The sequence below is a fragment of the Argentina silus genome (assembly GCF_951799395.1).
Source record: "Argentina silus genome assembly, chromosome: 3".
In the NCBI taxonomy this organism is placed as follows: Eukaryota; Metazoa; Chordata; class Actinopteri; order Argentiniformes; family Argentinidae; genus Argentina; species Argentina silus.
The window spans coordinates 18,068,872-18,092,990 of NC_139657.1; the positions used below are offsets into that span (position 1 = coordinate 18,068,872).

Sequence of the window (24,119 nt, forward strand, 5' to 3'; positions counted from 1 at the left end):
TTTGTAATGTGTGTGTGTGTGTGTGTGTGTGTGTGTGTGTGTGTGTGTGTGTGTGTGTGTGTGTGTGTGCGTGTGCGTGTGTGTGTGTGCGCGCGCGCGCGTGTTGGAGAGGGCGTTAGTGTTAAGGTTCATTGAGTGCATTAGAAAATAAGTGAGCAAGTAAATCAACATGAATGAGTCTTCTTTTAGCGATGCTGAAGAACAAATGAATGCAAGTTTATTAAAAACAAATCTAAAAACTCACAACAAATGGAAACATGACGTGCTGCAGTTATACAGTTCTACACCCTTGTCTCTGAAGGCAGATAAACGTTTCTCCTGCTCAAAGATGCTGAAGAGGGACTGCGTGTATATTGAAGGACCCAATGGTTTTAAATTATTGCAATAATTATTATAATAATGCATGGATTGGATTGGGGGGGGCTATTTTGGTTATAGCCTAGCTTATAAGATGAATAAAATGACTTAACATATAAATGTGTTTCTCAATTCATTAATATAGCCATGCTTGGCCATGCTGTTGTCATGTAGAAACGAACAGGAACACAATGTTTGATGAGAGCATGTTGCGTCTGGGTAACTGTTCTATAATGAGATCTGCTTGCGTCACTTCGGTCAGCACAGGCAGGCTTCAAATGTAGCCAGAGGAAAGTAGAAGCGAACTGTGGGGGAGAGGAAAAAGTTCGCAAGGAGAGGCAGGACTACTCTTTGGAGCCCTGCAGTCTCACTTTTATGCCTCCAAAATACTTTCCATCCAGTTTCTTTGCATCTAGCAATACTGTTATTGTATTTTCCCAAGAATAACACGACTTTTTAAAACTGAAGCGATCATGGAGCTGCTTTGCCTCGAAATGGACACCATCATAAGAGCTCGTCCCGACCCGAATCTTCTCTGTGATGACAGAGTGTTACAAAGCCTTTTGACCATTGAAGAGAGATTTCTTCCACAATGTTCTTATTTCAAGTGCGTTCAGAAAGATATTCAGCCATTTATGAGGAGGATGGTTGCGACTTGGATGCTGGAGGTTTGTACCGTAAACTCTATTTCCGTGCTGACGACTCGTCTCAAATCCCTATAAATCGGAGTTTATACTCCCTCGTTTTGTTCAGTATGTATGGTGTGTGAAAGATGAGGTTTATATATCACAGTGACGACAACATAATCCTGATAGTAGCAATTTCTGTAATGTTTCATCATTTCTAAACCTGTAGCATATTTGCCTCGAGTCACCATGATAATATCTGAGAACCCCTAAGGGAGATGGTAACGATGATGTACCATCAGAGAAAGCTTTTCTTTGCATATGTCTGATCTTGGAGAGCTGCTATGGATTATAATGTTATTTTTTCAGATAGCCTGAATATTTCCATGCACACGTATGCAGTTCAATGCTTGCCCTATTCTATATTCTAACGCCATGTTGGTTTTTCAGGAACAGTTGCAGTTTTTCCCGACGACTTTACAGTATCATAAACGCATTAACAGCAGTTGAAACATGTCAGAAATGAAAGAGTAGTGTTTGAGCTATATAGTGATAAAAGAAATGTATGTGAAAAATGTTGCAAACAATTTTTATATATTTTTGAATATCCGCTCGCGGAAGGGGCGCGGGCCTTATCTGTCTCTCTGTTCTTCCCTCATCGAAATCCGTCATCCAGGAATTAAGTTCATTTGTTGACACTTTATAGGACATATCCTGTTGGGAACGATATGGAAACAAACACGACCGTTTGAGCTTTATTTTCATGTATCACTTATTTGACTCTGATTCTCTGAAGATTTTAAATTAATTTTTGAAAAACTATGTTGCCTTGGCGGTGACGCACTCCACACCAACCACATGTCACTTCGATTTAAATTTGACATTTTATTCGCATTTAACCTCTATTGACACGTTTATCAATTGTCGGGTCTGATGTGAAAGGGATCAATGAACATTATGGTGTGAAAATTATAGATGTAGGCAATTTATTTATATTTTTAAATATTTTATGAAAATATGACGAATGAAAAAAAGAGTTTCCGCACTGTGCTGCATGGGTGTTTTCTGGCTGGGGTGATTGTGACTTGAATTCATTTCTTACTGAATGAACTGAAGGAATGCGACTCTATTGACAGCCTTTGCCTGAGACCTTTTTCAAAGCATGAAAATAATCTATTTCGAACTTATTGATGATGTCGCAACAGCTCTGGGCTGGGCTCAATTCTTGGCGAGCTCCCAATGTGGTTCAACGAATTGATATGAACATAGTCTCATCTATTTATTTGATTATTTCTTGAATTTCGTTATCAATCTCCAGTTGGTCATGCATTGGAGATATTATAGTGATTGTAAATATACCGATGCTACTTGAATTTTATGTTTTCAAATGCTGCACATTGTGACAGTCGCATCTCTCTCTAGGTTTGTGAAGAGCAGAAATGTGAGGAAGAAGTTTTCCCCTTGGCGATGAACTACTTGGACAGATTTTTAGCCGTGGTACCAACCAGAAAGTGTAACCTGCAGCTTCTTGGAGCGGTGTGCATGTTTCTTGCATCAAAGTTGAAAGAGACGCGTCCATTAACTGCAGAGAAACTCTGCATCTACACAGATAACTCCATCAAACCACAGGAACTGCTGGTAAGCAACAGTTGGTTTATTGTTTTCTCAATTTCTGAAAGTGGATTGTTATTATTATGCTATTATCAAAAATGCTTTGAAAAACAGGGCTGCATGTCACTCAATTTGGCCAATGTTTAGGCCTATCAGAAGTTAAACTCTGAAACCCATCTTGAAACATTCTTCATTGCTTTTCCTTAAAAGAGGCTATATTATTTTTACATTTTTAATATGCTCATTCTGTCATAGATATCAGGTCATCACACTCAAACCTGGATATTAGCGATTTCATGAAGCAAAACCCAATCTGTAGGCATAACCGTCATTTGATGGCCTCATCACTTTAGATGTAGGAAGCACCCCAGAGCGCATTGTCACAGGAGCTCTGTACAGTGACAGCGCCACGGGACTTTACAGTAGGCTTTAGTATATCGGTCTACATCGCCATCTAGTGGCAGATATTTGAAGCATAGCAACGAGGTCAGCAGTTGAACTCAAGCCAAAGTTTGGATCCTGTCCTCAGATGAGGACCAAGCAAGAGAGAGGTCTTCAGAGACAAGTCTAGCATTTCTTGGCATATTCTTGGTTTTATATGATGTGTTGATTTCTGTATTGAACTGTGTTGTATTTTTTATGTGTTGTTTTGTTATTGTGTAAATATTGTGGACAGGGTGCAGCTGCAAAAGAGGCCTTGGTCTCAGTGTGTTTCCCTTAAATAAATAATGGTTAAATTAAATATGCAAATTAGCCTTTTATCTCAAAAGTCTTCACCTAAATTCTCAACCATGCATGTATGCTCACATTTGACACTTTGGGTCAGTTTCCCGCATATGAATTGAGCCTAGTCGGCTAGTCCTGGACTAAATCACACTGTCAATTGAAAATCTCAGTTGAAGATGCTTTTTAGTCTAGGATTAGTCTTAATCTTAGTCCAGGAAATCAGCCCTTATGGATTTTGCTTGAGCCCTAACATGGATGTCCAATGTGATAGATGCTTCATATGATTGATCCAAGATCCATTGGGCCAAGATATATTGAGATAGAGATTTTAATGACAGCCATGTCACACACCAGAAAAGTCTTAGGTCAATGCAACCAAATGTACTATTAGTTATTACATAATCAATGCACTGTATTTGTTTTTTCTTCTTTAATCTGTTGCATTGGCATTCATTGAGTTGGCAATTCAAAGTCAGATTTTCCCCCTGTTTAGAGTATGAGACTGCTATTGCTCACAGACACATCCTGTACTGGTCCTCTGTCGTTCTTAATGCCCTGAAGTTAGAACCTTTGGCAGGACCATGGTGACTATAGAGTTACCAGCTGTTTGATAGGTCAGCCAGCCCTGAGCAAAGCAATAGAGGTGCATTTAAAAGAAAAAAAAGTTAGCCTCTCACATCAGATAAGTATTTCCTCTGCGATGCTACGTAAACATTCTTTAGTAAACAACAGCGAATCCCACCCATGTTGTGAAAGAGGCCACATATGATTCAGATGCGGCTGGGAGCTGTAGGCCTGCTTTTCTGCCTCCTGAGTTGATTGCTGCAGCACGCAGGAGAGCAGTGCTGCTGATCCGCCTCTGTGTCTCCTAGCATGTGCTGGAGCTGTGAGATGTTCCCTCAGTCGACTGAGGGACTGGTGTACTGAATTGTGTCTGCCTCAGCCCCTCCCTCTCTCCCATTGGTGGTGTCTGTATTACTAACAGCTGGAATGAATAATTACCTGTAGATAACAGCAGGATAGGGAGGGTTAGGGTGGGTGTAAGATTGGTTTGGGCTGGGCTGGGCTGGGCTGAGTTAGGCTGAGCTTGGCTAGGCTAGGCTGGACCGAGGTGGGCGGGCTGGGTTAGACTGAACTGGGTTAGGCTAGGCTGCACTTGGTTGAATAGGGTGGGGCTTGATTAGGTTAGGCTGTGTGGCTAGGCTTGGCTGGGCTGGGTCAGGCAGGGCAGGGCGAGGCTGGGCTGAGTTAGGTTACAGTAGGTTAGGCTAGTTTGGGCTGGGCTGGGTTAGGCCTAGGTTGAATCAGGTCATGTTCCTCCTACCCTTGTGGTTCATACAGAGGATGAGCGTGTCCTTGAGCTGGTTCCATGAGGCCTGGGTGTGTTCACAGCAGTGTTGCTCTATATGGCAGTCTTTTGGCTGACAAATAGATACAGGAAACTGGGGATCAGCTGCTCGGGCCACGTGATCCCCATCTTTGGTAACAATTTCTTGTAAAAGAAACCGCAATGGCACCCAGAAGGTGTGACCGGAGGCAGTAGCAGAAGGAAGTGGGCGCCTGCATGGAGGGTGTGTTGCAAGGTTGCCACAGCTCTCTCTCTCTCTCTCTCTCTCTCTCTCTCTCTCTCTCTCTGTCAGCCTTGTAGTTCTTTTTCTCCCATTGCCTAAACAGGGGCCCTGAGGATAGAGAGAGGAAACACTGCGGACAGGGGTTAGGTCAGAGTGGGTACTTAGGCTTGTTGCACAGCATTTACCATCTCAATGAATCATCAGTGATTCCTTGATGAATGTATTGGCGTCCTATTTTGTCAATGACATCAGTCTTTGTCAGCGGTATCTCTGTAGGGTTGTTAGATGTGACTAATTGAGATATTCGTTTACCGACTGCTGAGTGTAAGTTAATAGGGGAGAGATACAGTTCACCTGAGGTTTGGAATTAGTTGCCTCAGAGTTCCGGTGTAGTTCAGAGAGAGGAGTTAATGGCTGCCATATTGGATTCATCTCATGACTAAGCGCATGTGGCTCTCTGAAGGGGAAAATCACTAGCATCCTAGGTCACAGTCACAAGGACAGTCCCAAACCACGCCATTCTTCCCAAGTTAGTCACCAGGTCCTCCGTTACTCACCCCTTCTCTTAGAAATGAGAGCAAGTGTACACTTAAACATAACACGACAGTAACCCCCCCCCACACACACAACTAGGCTAAGCTGAATGTCATTGCACAACGTTACTAATCAACATTGGAAATTAGCTGTTGCCACTGCTCACCGTTTAAAAAGTTGATTAATTCTGCTGAATCTGTCTTTTATAGTTATGATCGTGTTCTTGAATTATGTCTATTATTTGTCTTATGTCTAAGCCTCTACTTTTATGATGTTCATGTCAAACGCTGGTTAGGTTTGTTTTGTCTGTGTGCCAGGTAAGCTGTAAATCATTCTAAATTAGGTCTGTTTGTCGTTTGTTGAACATTATTGTATTATACAGAGGGAAAGCAGTACCAGTGGCAATGTTAATTCAGGTGAGGTGTAATTAATTGATTCGAACCCAAAGGGCTAAACAAGCCATAACTGGTGTACAGTATAAATCAATACCGGCAGTTTAAACAAGATGCTACACATTACAGTCTGAACGTATCTGCTCTTACCTCTCTCTATTTCCCATGTAGTCCTAGTCATGCACACTCTGCATGTGTAGAATTAATTCTGCATAGATTACCAGCCAAAAGGTCATCCATATAGGCCCCATTCATCGCCATGGCTGTGGTGCTTAAGCATGTTTGTGAGAGCTGGTCTTAAAGAGAGTGCTCTCCCTCGCACAACCCTGCTACCCCCCAACCCCCAGACCCCTCCGCCAGCCCAGCCAGCGCAGCCAGCGCTCCCCTGAGGAAAGTGTCACATGCTAGACAGACGATGTTGTGAGGTCACCTGCGTTCGTGTCAGGGAGAGCTGCTGTTGTTGCCTCAGCCAGGGAGAGTAACGTAATAGCAATCTGTCTCTGCTCAACCTCTCCACCCCCTCTGTGCCGTACTGGACAGGCTAGGGCCAGGGCCAGAGCTAGGGGCCCGCACAGTCAGGCAGAGACAGCCTGATACAGACTTCACTAGCCTGGCTGTCACTGCAATGGTTGTGCCCTACTGTATACTGTACTATATACACACTGTTCAGCCTAATGGCTTCTCTCATACTGACGCACTCTCATTCTCCTTTATTCTCTCTTTCAATCTCTCACTATCTTTCTCTCTCTCTCTCTCTCTCTCTCTCTCGCTCTCTCTCTCTCTTTCATTCTCTCCCTCTCCCCCTCTCTGTTTCTTCCTGCAGGAATGGGAGCTTGTGGTCCTGGGAAAGTTGAAGTGGAACCTGGCTGCTGTCACGCCGAACGACTTCATCGAGCACATTGTGAGAAAGCTGCCGTTGCCCGAGGAGAAGCTCGCACTGATACGCAAACACGTTCAGACGTTCATCGCCCTCTGCGCCACAGGTATGGCAGGAAATGAGGTCACACTTCCTGTTTTGTTGTCACTGTTAACCCTCCAGGTGCGGCGCTGTTTGTTTAATCTGAAACATTTTCACCTATCAGAAAAGATGACCAAATGGAACCGGTGGTTGCCATCTGATATCATATTTGGCGTGAATTTTGTTTTTTTGGGCTCCTGCTTAGGTTTCTTTGTACGTCGGAGTGACAATGGATCTGCTGCCAAGTCAATTGGGTGATGATGTCTTGCATCAACATACTTGCGGGTGTTGCAAAATATCCTTTCCCCCCCTCTCTTTCTCTCAACATGAAATCACAATCCCCTTCTGAGCAAACATGGCTGCAGGAGCTCCATCCAGGCTGCTTTGTAGGCCCGTCACAGTGTCACGCTGTAGTGTAACTTAACTGAGACGCATTACCTTGATGTGAAAATATGTGGCTTGGAAAAGGCATGTGTCATGTGGAGGACATCTCCAAGTGTCATCATCTCTCTTTTCCCCTGTTGGTATGGTGGTTATGTTCTGGAGGCATATCAGTGGCTGACAGGGAGTATAGTGACACTTCAAAGGCAGTGCTCCTGGTTAAGGGGCATTCTCAGACCTGTAGACCGATGGAGGATGTGGCGGGGGCGGCGCCAGGCCATTGTCTGTCTCTGCTCTGGAGGTGGATTGTTCCTTGGAGATCAAACATTGAGGAGTCGTGGGAGTTCAGAGGAGAACTTGAACATGATCTGAAGAACCGGAGAGGAGGAGGAGGGAGAGAGAGAGAGAGTAGGAGTATATTGTTCCTGCAGTGCAGAAAAGTGAGGCATGTCATGTTTTCATATCTCTCCCCCCCCCCCCTCTTCTCATGCCTCCCAACCGCTGGAGGGCATGAAGACTTTCCCATGTTAGGGGGAGGTTGGGGCAGGTTCTCCCAGCACACACACACACACACACACACACACACACACACAAACTCACCAGCGCCAGCACCATGGGGGATAATGAGATCCGCAGCAGCAGTAGACTGGTGTGTCTCCCCAGGGGCTGTGCTCCACCCTCCCCCCCAGCCAGCCAGCCATGGGCCCTAGGCTGGGCCCCACCCCTGGCCCGAACAGGAATGCTGCCTTGCCTACACTCCCTCATGGGAAAGATCCTTGTGTACAGAGGAGGGGTTGGTTGGAGGAGTGTGTATGGATGGATGGATGGGAGGGAGGGTGACAGGTCTTTAAACATGGCACGTTTGATGTGGAATCTCCTTTCTGATTGTGCAATGGATATTGTAAGTATGTTGTGAAAGACGGAGCACATTGATGGTCTCTATGGCAACTGGCCTAAGTCCCATTGAAGACACTCATGTCAATTCCACCCCTCCACCCTCCCCTCTCTCTCTCTCTCTCCCTCTCTCTCTCTCTCTCTCTCTGCCAATGGACAGATTAGTATGAGGAACGACTGTCAGTGATCGGACCTATTCCCAAAGCAACATTGTGCAACTCAGATTCAGAGAGTGCACTTTGTCCTTAATTGCTTCAATGAGGCAGTGGATGTAAATTTACGAGTCTCATGGAGATGTAGATGTCTTGTAGGAGAGTCTCTCTGTAGATAACTGGGATTAGGAACAGGCCATTTGTCTGAACCCTCTCCTCTGAGTTGTATCTAGGCAGAGAGAGAGAGAGAGAGATAGAAAGAGAGAGAGAGAAAGAAAGAGAGAGAGAGAGAGAGGGAGAGAGAGAGAGAGCAATTTGGTGCATCTGAAGATCTCAGGGAATTCAAAACCCATTTGTGCAATGTTCCCAGCCGTAAATCTTAACTATCTGGTGAGAATCCTCCTTGAGAACTCTCCTTCTGAAACATGCTGAGAAGGTAAAGCTGGAGGAGGAGATTTTCGAGGGGATTTACATTTGAAAGGCAGTGGGCAACAGATCACCTGTGGCCTCCTCAGTATTTCATGCATTGAGATTCAACCCCAAACCCACCTTCTTTTTTTTAACCTCCATGAACCAAGCCTTCTGTCTTTGAGAGAGAGATGGAAAGAGAGAAGAGGAGAGATGGAGAGAGAAAAAGGCCTCTCCATTTTAATGGTTCCTCTTTTGATGAAACAGTTCCGTTCGAGGCACTTGGTGGTGGGATTTTGTCAGGTGGCTCAGCTCAAGCCGGCTGGGTATTAATTAATAACAATCGTAGCCTCCATTCACCACTATGCAAATGGTTCCGGGGGGGCTTGGGTAGAGGCTGGGAGAATGGAGACAAAAGAGCCGGCCCTACATTTCATATGCAGAGGCATGTAAGGGTCAGCACAGCGGGGGCTCTCGATAGGAAGCACCAGCTTTTCTCTGGGGGCCTTTCGGATAATGGTGGAGAAACAAGCTCATTAAGGGAGATTATTTCCCCCGTTCTCTTCCACAGGGACACCAAACCAAGCACTCCTTGTTTCTCCCTGGTCTGGTCTCCCTTTCTATAGAGGTAAAGCTGTGAGCTGGGGGGACAGACAGACTGATAGGCCTGGACTTGTCTGATGCTAATCATCTCTCCAGTCACCACGAACCACCAGGTTAGCAGGATCGCTAACAGGACAATGATCTGTGGTTGTACTGAAGATATCTGTGACCAACAAAGGAGATTCTTCTTCAACATGGTCAGCAGTGACGGCTGAAGGCTGAAACCAAAGGGTTATACTCACCTGAAGTCCATTTGATAGGTAAAATGGAGGTATAATACTGTACAGTATCTACCCTTCAAGCATTCCAAAGCTATCCATAGGCCGCATCAGGTTGCTAGTTTTCCTGTTGTGACCTCTTTGAGCTCTCCAAGTTGTGGATGGGAGATACTGTATCCTTAGCTTAGAGGTGGATTTCTCTTGTGCTGTAGGGAGAGATTCAGTGATGAGTCATCAGAATCTACCCACTCATTTCCTTCTTAAATGGCTGTTGACTGGAGAATCCCCCCCTTATTCTAAGGACGTATGATTCATACCGTACAGTACACTACAGTGTGGCATGGAGGTGGTCTTTTACCAAGATTTGTTGACTTTTGATTAGTCAGAGCATCCAACTAATTTCCCTCCTCCTTTCCTCTTGTCTGCTCCATTGAAGAATAATCTTCAGCATCCGTCTGTGAGGCTGGAGGCTGACTGCATTCACACAGGAATGTGATAACACGGTGTGTCATAGAATGGCATGTCCTGATCTACCCCTACTTCATTTCTGTAATCAACGCCACATTATAAAGACCCAGGGCAGCTTAGTCACTCTAAGGCCAGAGAATTTATGTGTGGATGTTGCAGTCTAGTGACCCTTTTGAACATTACCTACTTGTGTGCTAGCTAGACGTTAGCCTTCCACTTCTAATAGCGTATTGACCACAAAGAATAACATTTGTGGTTTGAAGCAAAGTAAATGTTAGTGACTGGTGGGTTTTGAGTTTGACCTGAATTTGTTCTCATGACACAAGAAGGCCTCCCTGAGCACAGCTGGGGATTATGGGTAGACGCCACACCCGTTTGTCCTTCCTCAGCTGACTATCAAATGTTATCGGTCAAATCCTGTCTGAAAAAAAAAAGACAACAAAAACAACAACAGAAAAATCCTGATTCAACTCAACTGGGGCTCCAAATTAAAGCTGCCAATGCATGTTATTCCAGTTGTGAGGGGCCCCGCTTCCTCCTCCCACGCTGGCCTGAGTGCTGTTGCTCAAGTCTCTGGCTGAGGAGTGGTGCAAGACTGAAGCAAGTTGTTACAGGATCCAACAGTTGAGAAGAGAGAGGAGGATTCCTGTTTTTGTTGCTGGTAAATCACTGTTGCTTCTTCTGTAGACTTGGTGACCCAAACCCATCTCTTTAGTGCCTGGTCATGGATTCTTATGTTTCCCAACTTGTTATGTGGATATAGATCAGAGGATGTATATACAGGGGAACTCCCGCTCCCGCAAAACATTATATTTTGTACCAGCAGGGGGTGCTAAAGAGAGTAAGGGAAAATACATGGGCTCCAATGGAGATTTTCCCAAAAATGGCTTTCGAAAATTGTTTTAGATAGTAAAAGACAATCTGACTTATTTCTAAGGACAGAGGACTATTCCCTAAAATATTTAAAAAAAAAGTCTTACCTCTCTATGCAGACATAATATCACAGTTAGGAAGCTTGTAGTGCCTCTCTCTGACCCATACTATGTCTGCAGTCTGGAGAAGCATCTTTAAACTTTGTTTTGACTCCGTGGTCCACTCCATTAGTGGTGAAACATACCATAATGCTAATCCCAAAATTATATTTTAATCAATCAACAGGCCCCAGGTTCTCAAAATGTAACCCATTTACGAAACAACGTAAATAAGCTTTACATCAGTAAGTAACACAAGCTCTTGATTTATTGCAGTAGCAACATCTTTTTTTCGTCCTCTGTTTTTGGCTTTAATTCAACTTTCCAACTTTAATTAATTTACACATTTAAATGTGTATACAGTGCATCTTACCCACCCAGGAGTTGGCCCTGGCTGGCCAGGCAGGCTGGTTGAGCGGAGGCCTGGGGATGCTGTGGAGGGGGGAGAGGGGGGAGAAGAGGAGGGAAGGGGGGAGGAGAAAGGGCCATTGAAAGGGGTGAGAGGCCTGCAGGCCAGGCCAGGCAGCCGCTGCTTACAGGGAGCTTTTCCATCGCAGGCGTCCCCACTCAGCTACATACACTGTTTATCCTCTGCATGAATATCAATGAGGAGCTGCTAAAATACGGCCATTCTTCCCCCCCCACACGCAGCGGCCTCCAGCCCCGCAGTGGCAGCCTCCATCGGCTGCAGTGCACGCGTATGCCCCTTGTTCCTCAACAGACCTGTCTTGTCTCGAGTGCGAAAAATCAGCTTGCTGCCCACTGCTCCACTTAGCTCCCACAAAGTGTGTGTATGTGTCTGTACACTCCAAAGTGTATCTGTATGTGTGTACTGTATATGTTTATTCACACACACACACACACACACACACACACACACACATACACACATACAGTAGATCCATGTATTTTCTCTATATAAATCTATAGCTCTCGTAAAGTAGTGATGTAATGCTGGGTCTTTATGTGCTCCTTCCTCTTGATGCAAGGTTGTCTTTAATAAATCGCTCCCTGGCAGCGGCCCAGAGACTAACACAGGGGTGTATAATAAGTTCATTTATTTGTCAACACTGGGCCACAAGATGAGAAAGCGCCTGGCTCTGCATGTTAAAAAGGCAGTGAGGGGCTGCCTCCGCGGCTATCAAAGGCCCTACCTCTTTGATTTGGAGAGAGAGAAAAAAAAGAAAAAGAAAAGGAAGAAAAACTCCCCTTAAGAGCCATCACACACACAGTTTGCTTTGCAATTGAATATGGCAATATGTAAATGCGCGGGGCTATTTCTATGCATCTGCCCCACTCCTCAAGCCCATAGGTGGCCCAGCAACAGAGGAATCGTTTTTTTTTTTTTTGGTGTGTGTGGGGGGTGGGGGGGGAGTTAAGGGGGGCGACTCTTTTCTTCTTCCAAAAACTCACAAGGGTCTGGACACAGACTAGAGAGCGATGTGCAGCAGAGCACACCCCCCCCCCCCCCCCACCACCACCACCTCTCTTTGTCCAGCCGTCAGACTGAATTGGTATCAGCAGAGACGGTTCATTGCTGTGTCCCTCAGTTGGTTGAGATGAGGTGATGACTTCAGACAATGGAGCCACACTCTCTTTCCTTCCCTGGCAGCACTTAATTAATATGCTAAAAGATAGGAGCCCCGGTAATACAGATCACTGCCTGTTGTAACAACAAAGACTGGCCATGTGTACTCCATTCAGTGGCCCCAACTAGAGGGCCTTTGTTTCTGGAAAGAAAGTTAGAAATTGAGAAAGACAAGATGAGAGGAGAGAGTGAGTATATGATGGGCGCGTATGTAAGAGAGAAATATATATATATATATATAGAGAGAGAGAGACGGCGAGGGATAGAGAGAAATCGGGGGGAAAGGGGGAAGGGGGGGGGCAGGGAGCCCACAGACTTTGAGGAGTAGCGCCTTAACCTAGAGCTGTTTTTTTTCACTCCCTCACTCTGCCAGTCGCCTTTTTGGGCTCCTGGCCCGTTCACAAGCTGTCTTATTTGCATTATGAATGACAGTAAGGGGAGCTAACAAGGTTATTGGTCTTTGAGACGCACGCCTGTGACCACACGTGGAAAAAGGACCTACAGCAGTGAGCATTGGCAGAGGCACTGTGGCTCTTTATTCCTCCCTTTCCAAGCGCTATGGGGCTTTTTTCAGGGAGCACACGATTTACTCAGGATATGGAAGAAAAGGGGCCGGACTCGGGAGGGAGGTTGACTGAGGGGGTGGGTGAGTGGGGGTGGGGGGGCATTGCTTTTCAGCTCCTTTACAAGCCAAGTGAACCCTCATTATCCTGGTCCCTGGTCATTAGCGGGGGCCGTGTACAGACCCAGCGCAATAAAGGGGATTATTTATTACCACAAGATTACCAAATCATATCGTCTCTGGGGTACACATCTGTACCTCTATTGTGTAACTACTCCTGAACTGAACAAAACTATTCACTACATCTCCCATAATTAAATGCAGCGTATTTTGGTAACTCACCTGTTGTTTTGAGCTTGATGCTTAGCTTGCCTATTGGCTACAAAAGACAGTGCCTTCTGTTGAATTTCGTGTTAACAGTATTTGTATATGGAACCGCCAGACAAACATATTCACTCCTCTGTGTAATAATAGCCAATAATAGTGGATAATTTTTGATAATCATTGATGTGTGTGTGTGTGTGTGTTTCATAACCAAGACAATGGAATGGACATGAAAATAAGTTGTTTCACATGATTCATGAACATATATATATATTTTTTTATCTTCCAACAGATTTCAACTTTGCCATGTACCCTCCATCCATGATAGCCACAGGCAGTGTGGGAGCGGCTATCTGTGGCCTGCAGCTGGACTCTGGGGACAAATCACAGTGGGGAGACAATCTTACAGATCTGCTGGCCAAAATCACTAACACAGAAGTGGTGAGTGGCACAAACCTACTGCACTCTACTGTTTTACATTGGATAGAACACAAAATGACAAAACGAATGGCTCCTGGTTGACAGAAAGTTCAACGAGTACTCATTTGTGAGAGATCGTATTGATGAGAAAGATAGGCCTTCTTAGGGTAATTTATTATGACTAAGGGCAAGGTTTGACATCTCCTCTCTGACCTCAGTGCCATTTCTCAGAAGAGGTGTTATTCATTTCTGTAGATCTGTCTTCATCGAAGTACCTACACTTACAGTAAAACTGTGAGTCAAGACTGAACCAGTTTTAGAATGAATCTTAAGTAAAGTCTTTGATTTCCTCAGCCAACTTGCTTCTCTGTGAAAATGGGCCCCACAGTACTAGCCAACTCTGATTAACATAGATAGACTGTGTTCTCCAGGGTATGTCAATTTAAAAGCAGTTCCCCTCCCACCCCAACTGCTTCATATATTCACTGTGCCTTTGGCAAAAATTCCATGTTCCTTATCCCAAAAGGTCACACGCCACATCTGTGTTTAGACTAGAGCTATAGGTAGTGAAATGTCATCTCCATTATTTCCCCATGCAGTTCAGGTTTGTTTCCCACCACCTCCCAGGCCCTCCAGGTCCCCTACATAAAAGAGCTCCTAATCCAAGCAGAATGTGGTCCTCAGATGCTAACACTAACTGTTAGCGTAGCCAGCAGACGGCTCTGTGGCTGTGTGGTAGTGTGGCTCTGGGTGGACGAAGCTCCGTGTGTGGCTGTGTGTCTGTCTGTTGCCGTGGCAGGGCAGGGCGCTTAGTCCAAACACAGGCAGGCAGAGCCTCAGCTGGCTCAGGGGGCCTGGCTTTCATCAGGAGGAGGAGAGGAGGGGAGAGGAGGGGAGGGGAGCTAGCTAGCTAGCTGGCTGGCTGGGGTGGATCTAGGTGGAGGGGGATGGACCTTTGTCCTTTGGTGTGTTTGTAGCATCTTAACAGTCCAGGGTTGTGTGTCGGCATTCCTCCTCCAGCAGTGCCACAGTGACCTGTGATCGGAGCCCAGTTCACCCTGCTGTAGTTAGGGGAGAGACCCTCCCTCTGGACTCACATCCAGACAGAGCTGAATCAGAGACAGACCTAGAGCTTTACAAACTCACTGCTCTGTCCTGCTGTGGGATGGGAGATGAGGGGAGGGATGGGGAGGGAAGCTGTTGAAGTGTGAAAAGGACACCAAGGGGAGAGCAGCCACAGCGAGTGTATGTCCTGCCTCACTTGCACTGGTTACCCGCCCCTCTCTCTCTCTCTCTCTCATGGGCTGTAATGCATCGCTCCTGGAAAGCGTCCCTCCCCAGTGTGTGGCGTGTGAAGTCTTGCTCTGCCGCCGAGGAAAAACAAATAGCTGCCCTCAGCAGCACAGGCTCTCTGTGTGTCAGGAGTGTGTGGGGGGTGGGGGTGAGGGTGTGTGTGTGGGGGGGGGGGGGGGGGGGGGTGGCGGGGTCTAAGGCTGGGGAATGAACTGCCGTCTCCATGATCAACTCCTCGTCACATTCCTGGATGCAGACAAGCCATGGCCGTAGAACAACAAACCAGGGAGGGATCACCCTGTGTGTGATGCAACATGTGTGAGGTTCCTTTAGTGTAACACTGAATGGCCTTTCAGAATAGTCGTTTCTTTATGGGGGGATTGCTAGTGCTGCTAGGAGTTCGCTACTCAGCAGTACCTCTGTTGCATAATAGTAGTTACACTATATAACACAGCAAAAAATGAGGAATTGACGATTGCGGCCTGTGTCAACTCCACCTTGTCCAAAGTTGAACCACTTAATGCGTCAATCCCACGCCCTAATGGCTACCTCAACCTCAATTATCAATTTGACTGCATTCGTCAGTGTGGTATGAAACCCAGTGTGAAAGTGTACACACATTTGGTTTGGCTCATGGTGCCGCATGGGGAGATGGCCCGGAGCTGCTGGGATGTAGTCTACAGATCGGCCAGGCAAAATATGAAGTTGAAGTGAACTGGTGCCAACTGCTGCTGCCAACACCACCCCCCTGGCACCCCGCTGGCATTTGTGGTATCCAGAACCTGTGGTTATGCAGAGGACATGTGATAGGGCCAAGTCACCGTCTCCAGCCCGTCTCCAGCCGCCCGGGGAATGTGTGTATAGCCTTAGATACACCTGGTGTGGCACAGAGAGAGCACCCAGTCAGGCACAGCAGCAGAGGCTGTCGGCGCTCAGGCCAAGCCATGATGGGCAAGAGGCTGGCACGGACTAAGAATGCAAACTGTGTCAGGGCAAGGGGGTTTCGATGGAAAAGAAGTGTGTCGGTGATTCTTGTATAATCTGAGGGAGTCTCTGTACAGTAGCTAGTAGTTTCCTGACATACATACTGTACAGTATGCGGCTTCAGTTGGTCATTTGCACTGTTGTTTTGAGTGTCAACCCCCACACAAGATGCAAGAGAGAGGTGTTGCTATGATGAAAGTTGTTTTACGGAAATACATCAGTTAATCTGAAACTTGCATTGAACCCGTTGTGAAGAGAGGTTCCTTCTCTATTCCTGCAACTGGCCGTGTTCTTTGACACAGGAAGGGAGGAAGGGGAGATAGAGGGGGTAAACGACTGTTTCCTCGTTCTCATCTGCTTTGCTTGGCAAATGTCCACTCTCTCTCTCTCTCTCTCTCTCTCTCTCTCTCTCTCTCTCATTCATCTTTCTCTCAGAGTCACACACCAGGATACCGGAAACACACATTTCCCTTTACTCCCCCACACCCCTTTTATTCCTCCCTTCGTCCACTTTTCACTTTCTCTTCCTCCTCCCCTCCACTCAACCCTTCCAGGCCATCATAGAGGTCTTCACGAAGCCCAAATTGTCTCAAATCATGTCAGAATAGTTCTGGAATTTTGTATTTCAACAATGATGACTCCATCTAGTCATGTGAGTGTTCCCCTTGACAACTTAACCAATGGAGTGTGGTATCTCCTTGTGATGTTGAAACATGGCTGTAAGCTGATTGGATGGAGAAAGGCATCACATTCCTGCCATGGTGCTGCTAGCATACATGGGGTCATGTGTTGGCTGCTCTACCCCAGGAGCATGATCCTCTTCCTAAGCTCTCTCTCTCTCTTTCTCTCTTTCTCTTTCCCTCTCCCTCTCTCTCGCTCTCTGTCTCAGCCCCTGAGCCCGGAGTAGCACCACTCACTTGTGTGGTATGGTATGGTAGTTAAAACATTCCATGGCTTCACACATTTCTCCCTCTGGTTTTGTCTGTCTGCGCCACTTCCTCCTCGAGATGCCATGTGACATCATAATGGACGCCCATGGATAATCCGAACAGCGTTCGTCTCTGTGGTTCCGTCCCTCCTCCTGATTGACTTGTCTAAAAAGCTGGTTAATACATATGGATGTTTTTCGGGGTGGAGTTGAAGGGGTGGGGGTGGGAATGTGGATTCAGAATTGGGCACAAGCTCCATTCCCAGCTTATTTAGTGGTGCCCTCCCTAGTATCTAAGTACCAAAAGCCTCCCTGAAAACAATATTAGTGTTTCCAGTAGTCACACATTGAAGCCATTATAGTTTCTTCGAATTAAGCCTGTGGGCCTTGGCACAGGGCTCCAAACTGCAGCTATAAAGAGCAGCAGAGAGGGGAATGTCTTTTAAGAAGTAAAGGCCTGCATTCTTGCGGTAAGACACAGACAGTTCCTTTACATGTTTTGTGCTTTAGTTAATTTTCTCTGAGGAATTGATTTTTTATGACTAATGGGGCACATGTTGGTGGGAAGTATGGAACCTCTGGAGAAGATTAAGGGGACGCTGGTCGGATTTCCTCCACGTCAGCGCTGTTGCTGTGGGAGACACCCTTCCAGAGGCTCCCAGCTCTGTCTCCTCAACATGTGACTCCCCTGTCGTTCCACAGTCCAGTCCTAGGGACTAGAATTGATAAGATGAACTTAATTCATTGTGCTTCACTATAAAGGGTTTAGTGTTGTTGAGTGAACCAATCAAATGAGTTTTCCTCCACCATTTAACCCCCAAAACTGTTTTCTTTGACAGTAACAACGTAGTCACGAGTCTCAAATTGTTACATATATTTAGTGGAACATGCAGATCAGAAATTCGTAAGGATGCTAGCTAGCCTACTTGAGATATAGCTGCAAAGACGTTCTTTGGCTCAGGGCTTTTCCCTACAGATGTGCTGTCTGTGTCACCTTTGATATTGTGACTTTTATGACTCAGCTATGCACAGCTGTGATAGGTAGGGCCTCTGTTCTGCTCCCATTTCATCTCGACAGGCAACACTTGCCCAGGCCCAGAAACCATAACACAGGTTCAAACTGTGGCCCATCAGGTTTAAATTAGCTGTAAATTTCGAAAGAATGTTTCCCTCTCCACAAGCAGTATACATCCACTAAAGCTTCTGGCCGTGGGGCTCTCTCAGTCATATTTCCCACAGCCGCCTGGTTCTTAAGAAGTGTGTGTGTGTGTGTGTGTGTGTGTGTGTGTGTGTGTGTGTGTGTGTGTGTGTGTGTGCGCGCACACATGTGTGCGTGCCACCAGAGGTCAGTGGTGTCATACAGTATATGCTGCCTAAAGTGAGCAAACATGTTATCAGAGTACACCATAGTCTCAACTATTAGGCCATAACTCTTTCTCCCTACTGCTTTCCACTCAAGAGCTGCACCTTGTCCTTGTGGCCCCAGCAGAGCAGACATGGCCTGTTCATCTCTCCCACATCCCTGGAGGCTGTCCTGGGTGTATTTTTCTGCTCAGTCTTCCGCCTCTCTCTTCCTTTGGTCTGATATCCCCTCCATCATCATCCCCATCATGGTGGAGATGGGGGCTCAGTGGTGGTGTTGACTGTTGAGAGGGTGCTTTCTCAGGAGGGTTCTCGGGTTCTTGCCGGCACTCTTTGATGGTGAAAAAGGATCTCTCTGGGTCTCAGGTGGAACCCCCCACAGGCAGAGAGAGAAAGAGAGAAAGAGGGAGAGGCTGGCTCTCGTTAAAAAAACACCACCTTTGTGTTCCCACAGGAGGTGGATGTCATTAACATAGCTTTAGTACTACCTGTGTTTTCACCGTTGTCAAGGCTACTACTGTTTTGGTTTTGTGTGTGTGTGTGTGTGTGTGTGTGTGTGTGTGTGTGTGTGTGTGTGTGTGTGTGTGTGTGTGTGTGTGTGTGTGTGTGTGTGTGTGTGTGGGCGTTCAGTGCTTGGCCCTGGTGGGCTGATGTAATGCTTGGGCCTGTTCCTCGTCTCCGCTCAGCCTTGGCTGTCTGTGGGGGCGGTAGGATAGTGGTCATCCAAACCCTGGGACCTGTTCTCAGAGGGGCCCATGCTCTCAAAACAGCCTCAATTCTTCATGGCATTGATTCCCCAAGATGTTGGAAACATTCCTTTGAGATTCTGGTCCATGATTTCTCAGGTGCACTTTCAAGCTGTGAATCTCCCGTTATATCACATCCCATGTCACAAACGACTTGTGCTTTGTGACATGGTGCATTATCTTGCTGGAATTAGCCATTAGAAGATGGGTAAATTGTGGCCATGAAGGGATGCACATGGTTAGCAACAATACTCAAATAGACTGTGGCATTCAAGCGATGATTGATTGGTATTAACAGGCCCAAAATGTGCCAAGAAAACATTCCCCACACCATTACACCACCTCCATGAGAAGGTGTACAGGTGTTCCTAATAAAGTGTTCGGTGAGTGTAGGACTTTGTTAGTATCCTGTCAGGGCTGTGGTTCCGATTAATAAAAAGGAAAAATAACAATATGAAAGATCAGGCAGATACTGCAAGTGGCCATGACAGAATAGACAAAAACACAGTACATTTATCTTGTAATCTATGAGGAACTCCAATGTTTGCTCTGGCAAAAATTGTGGAGGTCTTGTATTTGTTGAATAATCATCTGTGTGTGTGTGTGTTTGTGCATTTCAATCTATATTGTATAGACCCGAATGTACATAAACATCTGTGTGTGTGTGTGTGTGTGTGTGTGTGTGTGTGTGTGTGTGTGTGTGTGTGTGTGTTGCAGGACCTTCTGAAGGCTTGTCAGGAGCAGATAGAGCGCGTCCTGGTGAGCAGCCTGCGTGAGGGGAGGCAGCAGCAGCAGCAGCAGCAACAGGTGCAGCGCGGGCCCAGCAGTAAGGGCCTGGACGAGCTGGACCAGGCCGGGACCCCTACGGACGTACGCGACATCAACTTGTGAACCAGAAGGGGGCAGCAGCGTACCCGGAAAAAGCAACAAACAAATCAACATAAAAAAATCAACAAAAAAGACAAAAACGACAAAAAAACAAACAACCCCCTTGAAAAAAGTGCTTGCTAGTTTTTGTAGAAGTTTTTATTTTGTGATACAAAAACATGCGCCCATGTATATTATGAAATCAAAGCTATTTTAGATACAAGATAGGTTTTCTAAAATAGATATTCTATTCTAAAAGCTATGAATTTGAAAGCTCTATGGTGCCTCAGATATACAGAAGGGAAGCCAGTCATATTTTGCATTCTTTTTTTGATTGTATGATCATGATAAAGCTATATCTAATAATAAGAAAACAACAGCTTATGAAGGCTTTAAAAAAAAGTGGTGGGGAAACCATTCAAGGCTTGCGTATTTGGGATCACAATTGGGGCAAAGTTTTTCTGTTTTGTTTTTTTACATTTTTGGTTCATGTTGGTCTGTCAGATAGGAGACATGCTGGGGCTCTTCTGGCCGTGAACGGGAGTCCTGGTTTGGCTGTGTATTAGTGGCAAGGAGAGCACTCTGTAGCGATTGCAAAGTGTTGAGTTGAGAGAGGGACAAGTACGGTCCCAAGTCCAGGGAACAGCCAAGTATATAACTTCTATTATTATTATTATTATTATTATTATTATTAACAATAATAATATTATTATTATTGTTATATTATTATTATTATTAAGAAACGTCTTCGCAAATTCAGAGTAATAGACTCCAATAAGCTCTTTTTGTCAGGCTGCTTGTTCATTTGTTTATGTGTGTGTGTGTGTGTGTGTGTGTGTGTGTGTCTGTGTGTGTGTGCCAGCATGCATCCATGTGTGTGTATGAGTGGGTGTGAGTACCATGTACCATCACGTTGTATCAGCGGTGTGTGTGTGCGTGGTATCGTTAAGGCTTGGCACTTCAGTGGGTTAGTGACAGACTATGGAATAGGGCAGGAGACAGGGATACTACAACTGTCTTCTTTGCAGGGCATCTACATTATATCACTGCCATATAATTGTACTTCATTGTCGGCCGACAAAAAGCTGTGGGTTTGAGCCCGCTTAGGGCATTTAGAGAGGATGGAGAGATAGAGGGGGCAGGTGAGAGGGACAGACGATGTCCCTCATATTGCCTAGAGTGGTTGCAGAGGACTGTCACCTCACATCTGAGGTAATTTGAGGTGTTTGTACAGTATATCACTGCCAACAGACCAATCACAAGATAGCATCGTATTTTATGTTATTGTTATTTGGGTTCTTCTTGCGTTGTGGAAGGAGCTTCAGGCTGCTTTGTGTCAGTAGAGTGGAGTACGGTGCTGTTGGATGCACCTTGGAGTCTTGGAGGAGGGTCAAGGCCTACGGCTCAGAGAGAGCAGAGACGGGGGAGGGTGGGGGGTGGCTGCAGGAGGAGAGGGGTGGTGGGAGGGACTGTAGGGGTGGATGGCCGGGTGAGGGTAAGGGTGGGGGAGGTAGAGGGTTCGTTGGGGTGCAGAAGCATGCTGCTGTGTAGGGGAAGGAGATGTGTAGGCCTCATAATGTTATCTTTGATTTCTGTCTTTAAAACGGATTCAGGCAACATATGAGAAATGAAGCTAGGATCAAAATCAGACTGCCAGCTCATCATTTGAGTTTGATCTTTCCTTGGGAAATATTGGAGGAGGGAAAGATTGTTGTATCAATGCATAGATCTGTCCCACACATAGAGTTGTTTCAACGCGCCTATGATTTCCAACAGCGAAGCACTTTGAAAACTTGCTCCCCAAGAGACAAATGAAATGGATATGGTGTGGGGATCTACGGATGTTTTCTGTTCTCTTGTTAGCTTTTTTTTCCTTTGGTTTACTTTGTAGGGCTGGTTTCCCACAGTCAGACGTTTCCCTCGGCAAGCAGGTGTCAAAATAATGCCTAACACCTAAATGACAGAGGACATTCCGATCGAAAAAAAAAAAAACATTCCGAAACAAAATAGAGTGAGAGAGGTGCGGAGGGAGTCTGACCATTTCATGTATTGTAACAAATGAAAAAAAAATGCCAATGCAAATTTTTTTAAAGGCTACAGACAAGGTTTGTGATTTTGTTTTGTTTTTGTTATGTTTTATTTTGGTTGTTATATCGCATTATGATATATTTGTTTTACTTGAATTTTTTATTTTATCTGCTTCACAGCAACAACAAAAAAAACGTAAAGTCACATGGGCGATGTACTATACAGTAAAGGTTTTCATCATAACATCTAATATTTGCACATGTTCTGAGGGCAATTGAGGTTGTCTTTTAAAAAGATGAGGCCATTGGTTGTTCGAAGCTACCGTTTTGTAATTTAGCAAGTAGAGGCTGGCCTGGTGTCTACAATGGTTCCCTATGTATCTGCATTGTCCTGACGTTTGTCAACCCCTGTCATCCCCTGAGATTGCTGCTTCTGTCTGTTTATTGGCATGATGGGGTTTGATCAAGTCACCCAGACGTCAGCAAATTCACGTGCAAGACAGACACAGGATACATGACTTTGCCAGCACAAGGTAGCTCTATCTCGTGCAGAGTTCTTAAGGCTATGTTTAGAGGAGGTAGGGTGTGTGTGTGTGTGTGTGTGTGTGTGTGTGCGTGTGCGTGTGCGTGTGCGTGTGCGTGTGCGTGTGCCTGCATGCGTACATAGATTTGCGTGAAAAAAGTGTGTGCGTGTGTGTGTTAGGCAGAAGGGGAAGGTGGTTCAGTGTTTTAGCCGGCTACTCAAAATAAATGTTTTTCAGGAAAACCAATCTGATAAACCAGGCTGTATTTAACCTCTCACCAAAATGTGCCCCTGCTCAACATCTTCAGGATGTCAGCCCTTTTTTGTTTTCTGCAAGCTCTATACTAAAAACCTGATCATGATTTTTGTTTTGTTTGTTTTTTACAATGTAGTTGACTGTGTTTGTTTTAGGTTTGAATTTGTGTTTAGACCACCTTCAAGTTGTGTTTGTTTTATTTTATGGGGTGTTCAGACCCAAACGTGTAGTAGAGAGTTTGTAAGGGGTTAGATACTGTATTCCAAAGTGAAGAGAGATGGAAGAGGTGTGAAGACATCATAAAGTGTCAATATTTTTATTGAGTTATTATTATTGTCTTTTTGCGCTGCTAAAAGCTATGATTTTGTTTCATTCTTATATACAAAAAAATAACATTACCTAGTTGTGATGTGTCACTGTGTGCTGCTATTTTATAAACATTTGTATTATAATATAATTATTTTACTGCTTAAGAGATACATTCAGAATACCGAAGTAGATGGTAAATAGAAGAACATTAAATGAGTATTCGACTGGAAATGTTCTTTGTACAGTTTTGCTTGGATAGCATGTTTCTTTTCCCTTTTTATCTATTTTGCTCTCCTTTTCTCTGTCACATTCTGCAAATGCGGTATTTCTATACCTCAGGTTTACTGGACAAAAACAAATGAATTATCTCAATACCTCACAACTCTGCAGTTATTTAGGGAGCCTGGGGAGGGCAATAGTACAGTAGTAAGCACAGTAGTTTCCCTGCTGTGAAATGTACTAGCCATGTTGGGGGTGATCATCATCCCAGTACATGGGGCAGAAGGCATTCAAGGCTCTCATCTGGACTTAAACCATATAGTGGAGGGGGCACAGCACAACAACCTAACCTACTGTAGCACTTACTTGGTCAGTTAAAAATGATACCATGTTCATGGGGGTGCTACATGTGAGAATCATGTCATATAATTGTAAAGACAAATGTGAATGTCTGAAACATCATTGTATTACATGATTATACATGCTTTGTAACAATCACGTTGAATGTTGATAAATTGTGGTTCCCTGATCTTGATTGGATAAGCTTCGTTTAATTGTTGTGTGCCAGGTCCAATGGTCAGGAAAGCAATACAAAATGAGTGAACCAATCAAACAGCTCACCATGTCAGGAACAAGAAGTTGCAACAGTGTGGGTTTTCCTTCAGCTGTCCCCCCTCCACTATAAATCACATCATGTACCTCAATGTCTGTTGCACAACCTCTGTTCAATAAACTTCTGCTTTAAAGAGTGTGACACCATATCAGTCCCAATGTTATTCTCACTTCTGTTTTCTCTTTTTTGTATGTATTAAGATTAGTGGAGCAGTTTGCGGGATGTGTG

The 24,119-nt window shown here is 45.2% G+C and overlaps 1 protein-coding gene across 1 annotated transcript; it reads left to right on the forward strand.

Annotated features, from left to right (window-relative positions):
- The first annotated feature begins 662 nt into the window (after positions 1-662).
- On the forward strand, positions 663-24,037 carry ccnd2a (cyclin D2, a). The gene is made up of 5 exons (XM_083666376.1): positions 663-1,025; positions 2,406-2,621; positions 6,641-6,800; positions 13,637-13,785; positions 19,795-24,037. Exons 1-5 carry the CDS (start codon positions 831-833, stop codon positions 19,966-19,968), a joined length of 894 nt encoding a protein of 297 aa, XP_083522502.1. The 5' UTR covers positions 663-830; the 3' UTR covers positions 19,969-24,037.
- Positions 24,038-24,119: the final 82 nt, after the last annotated feature.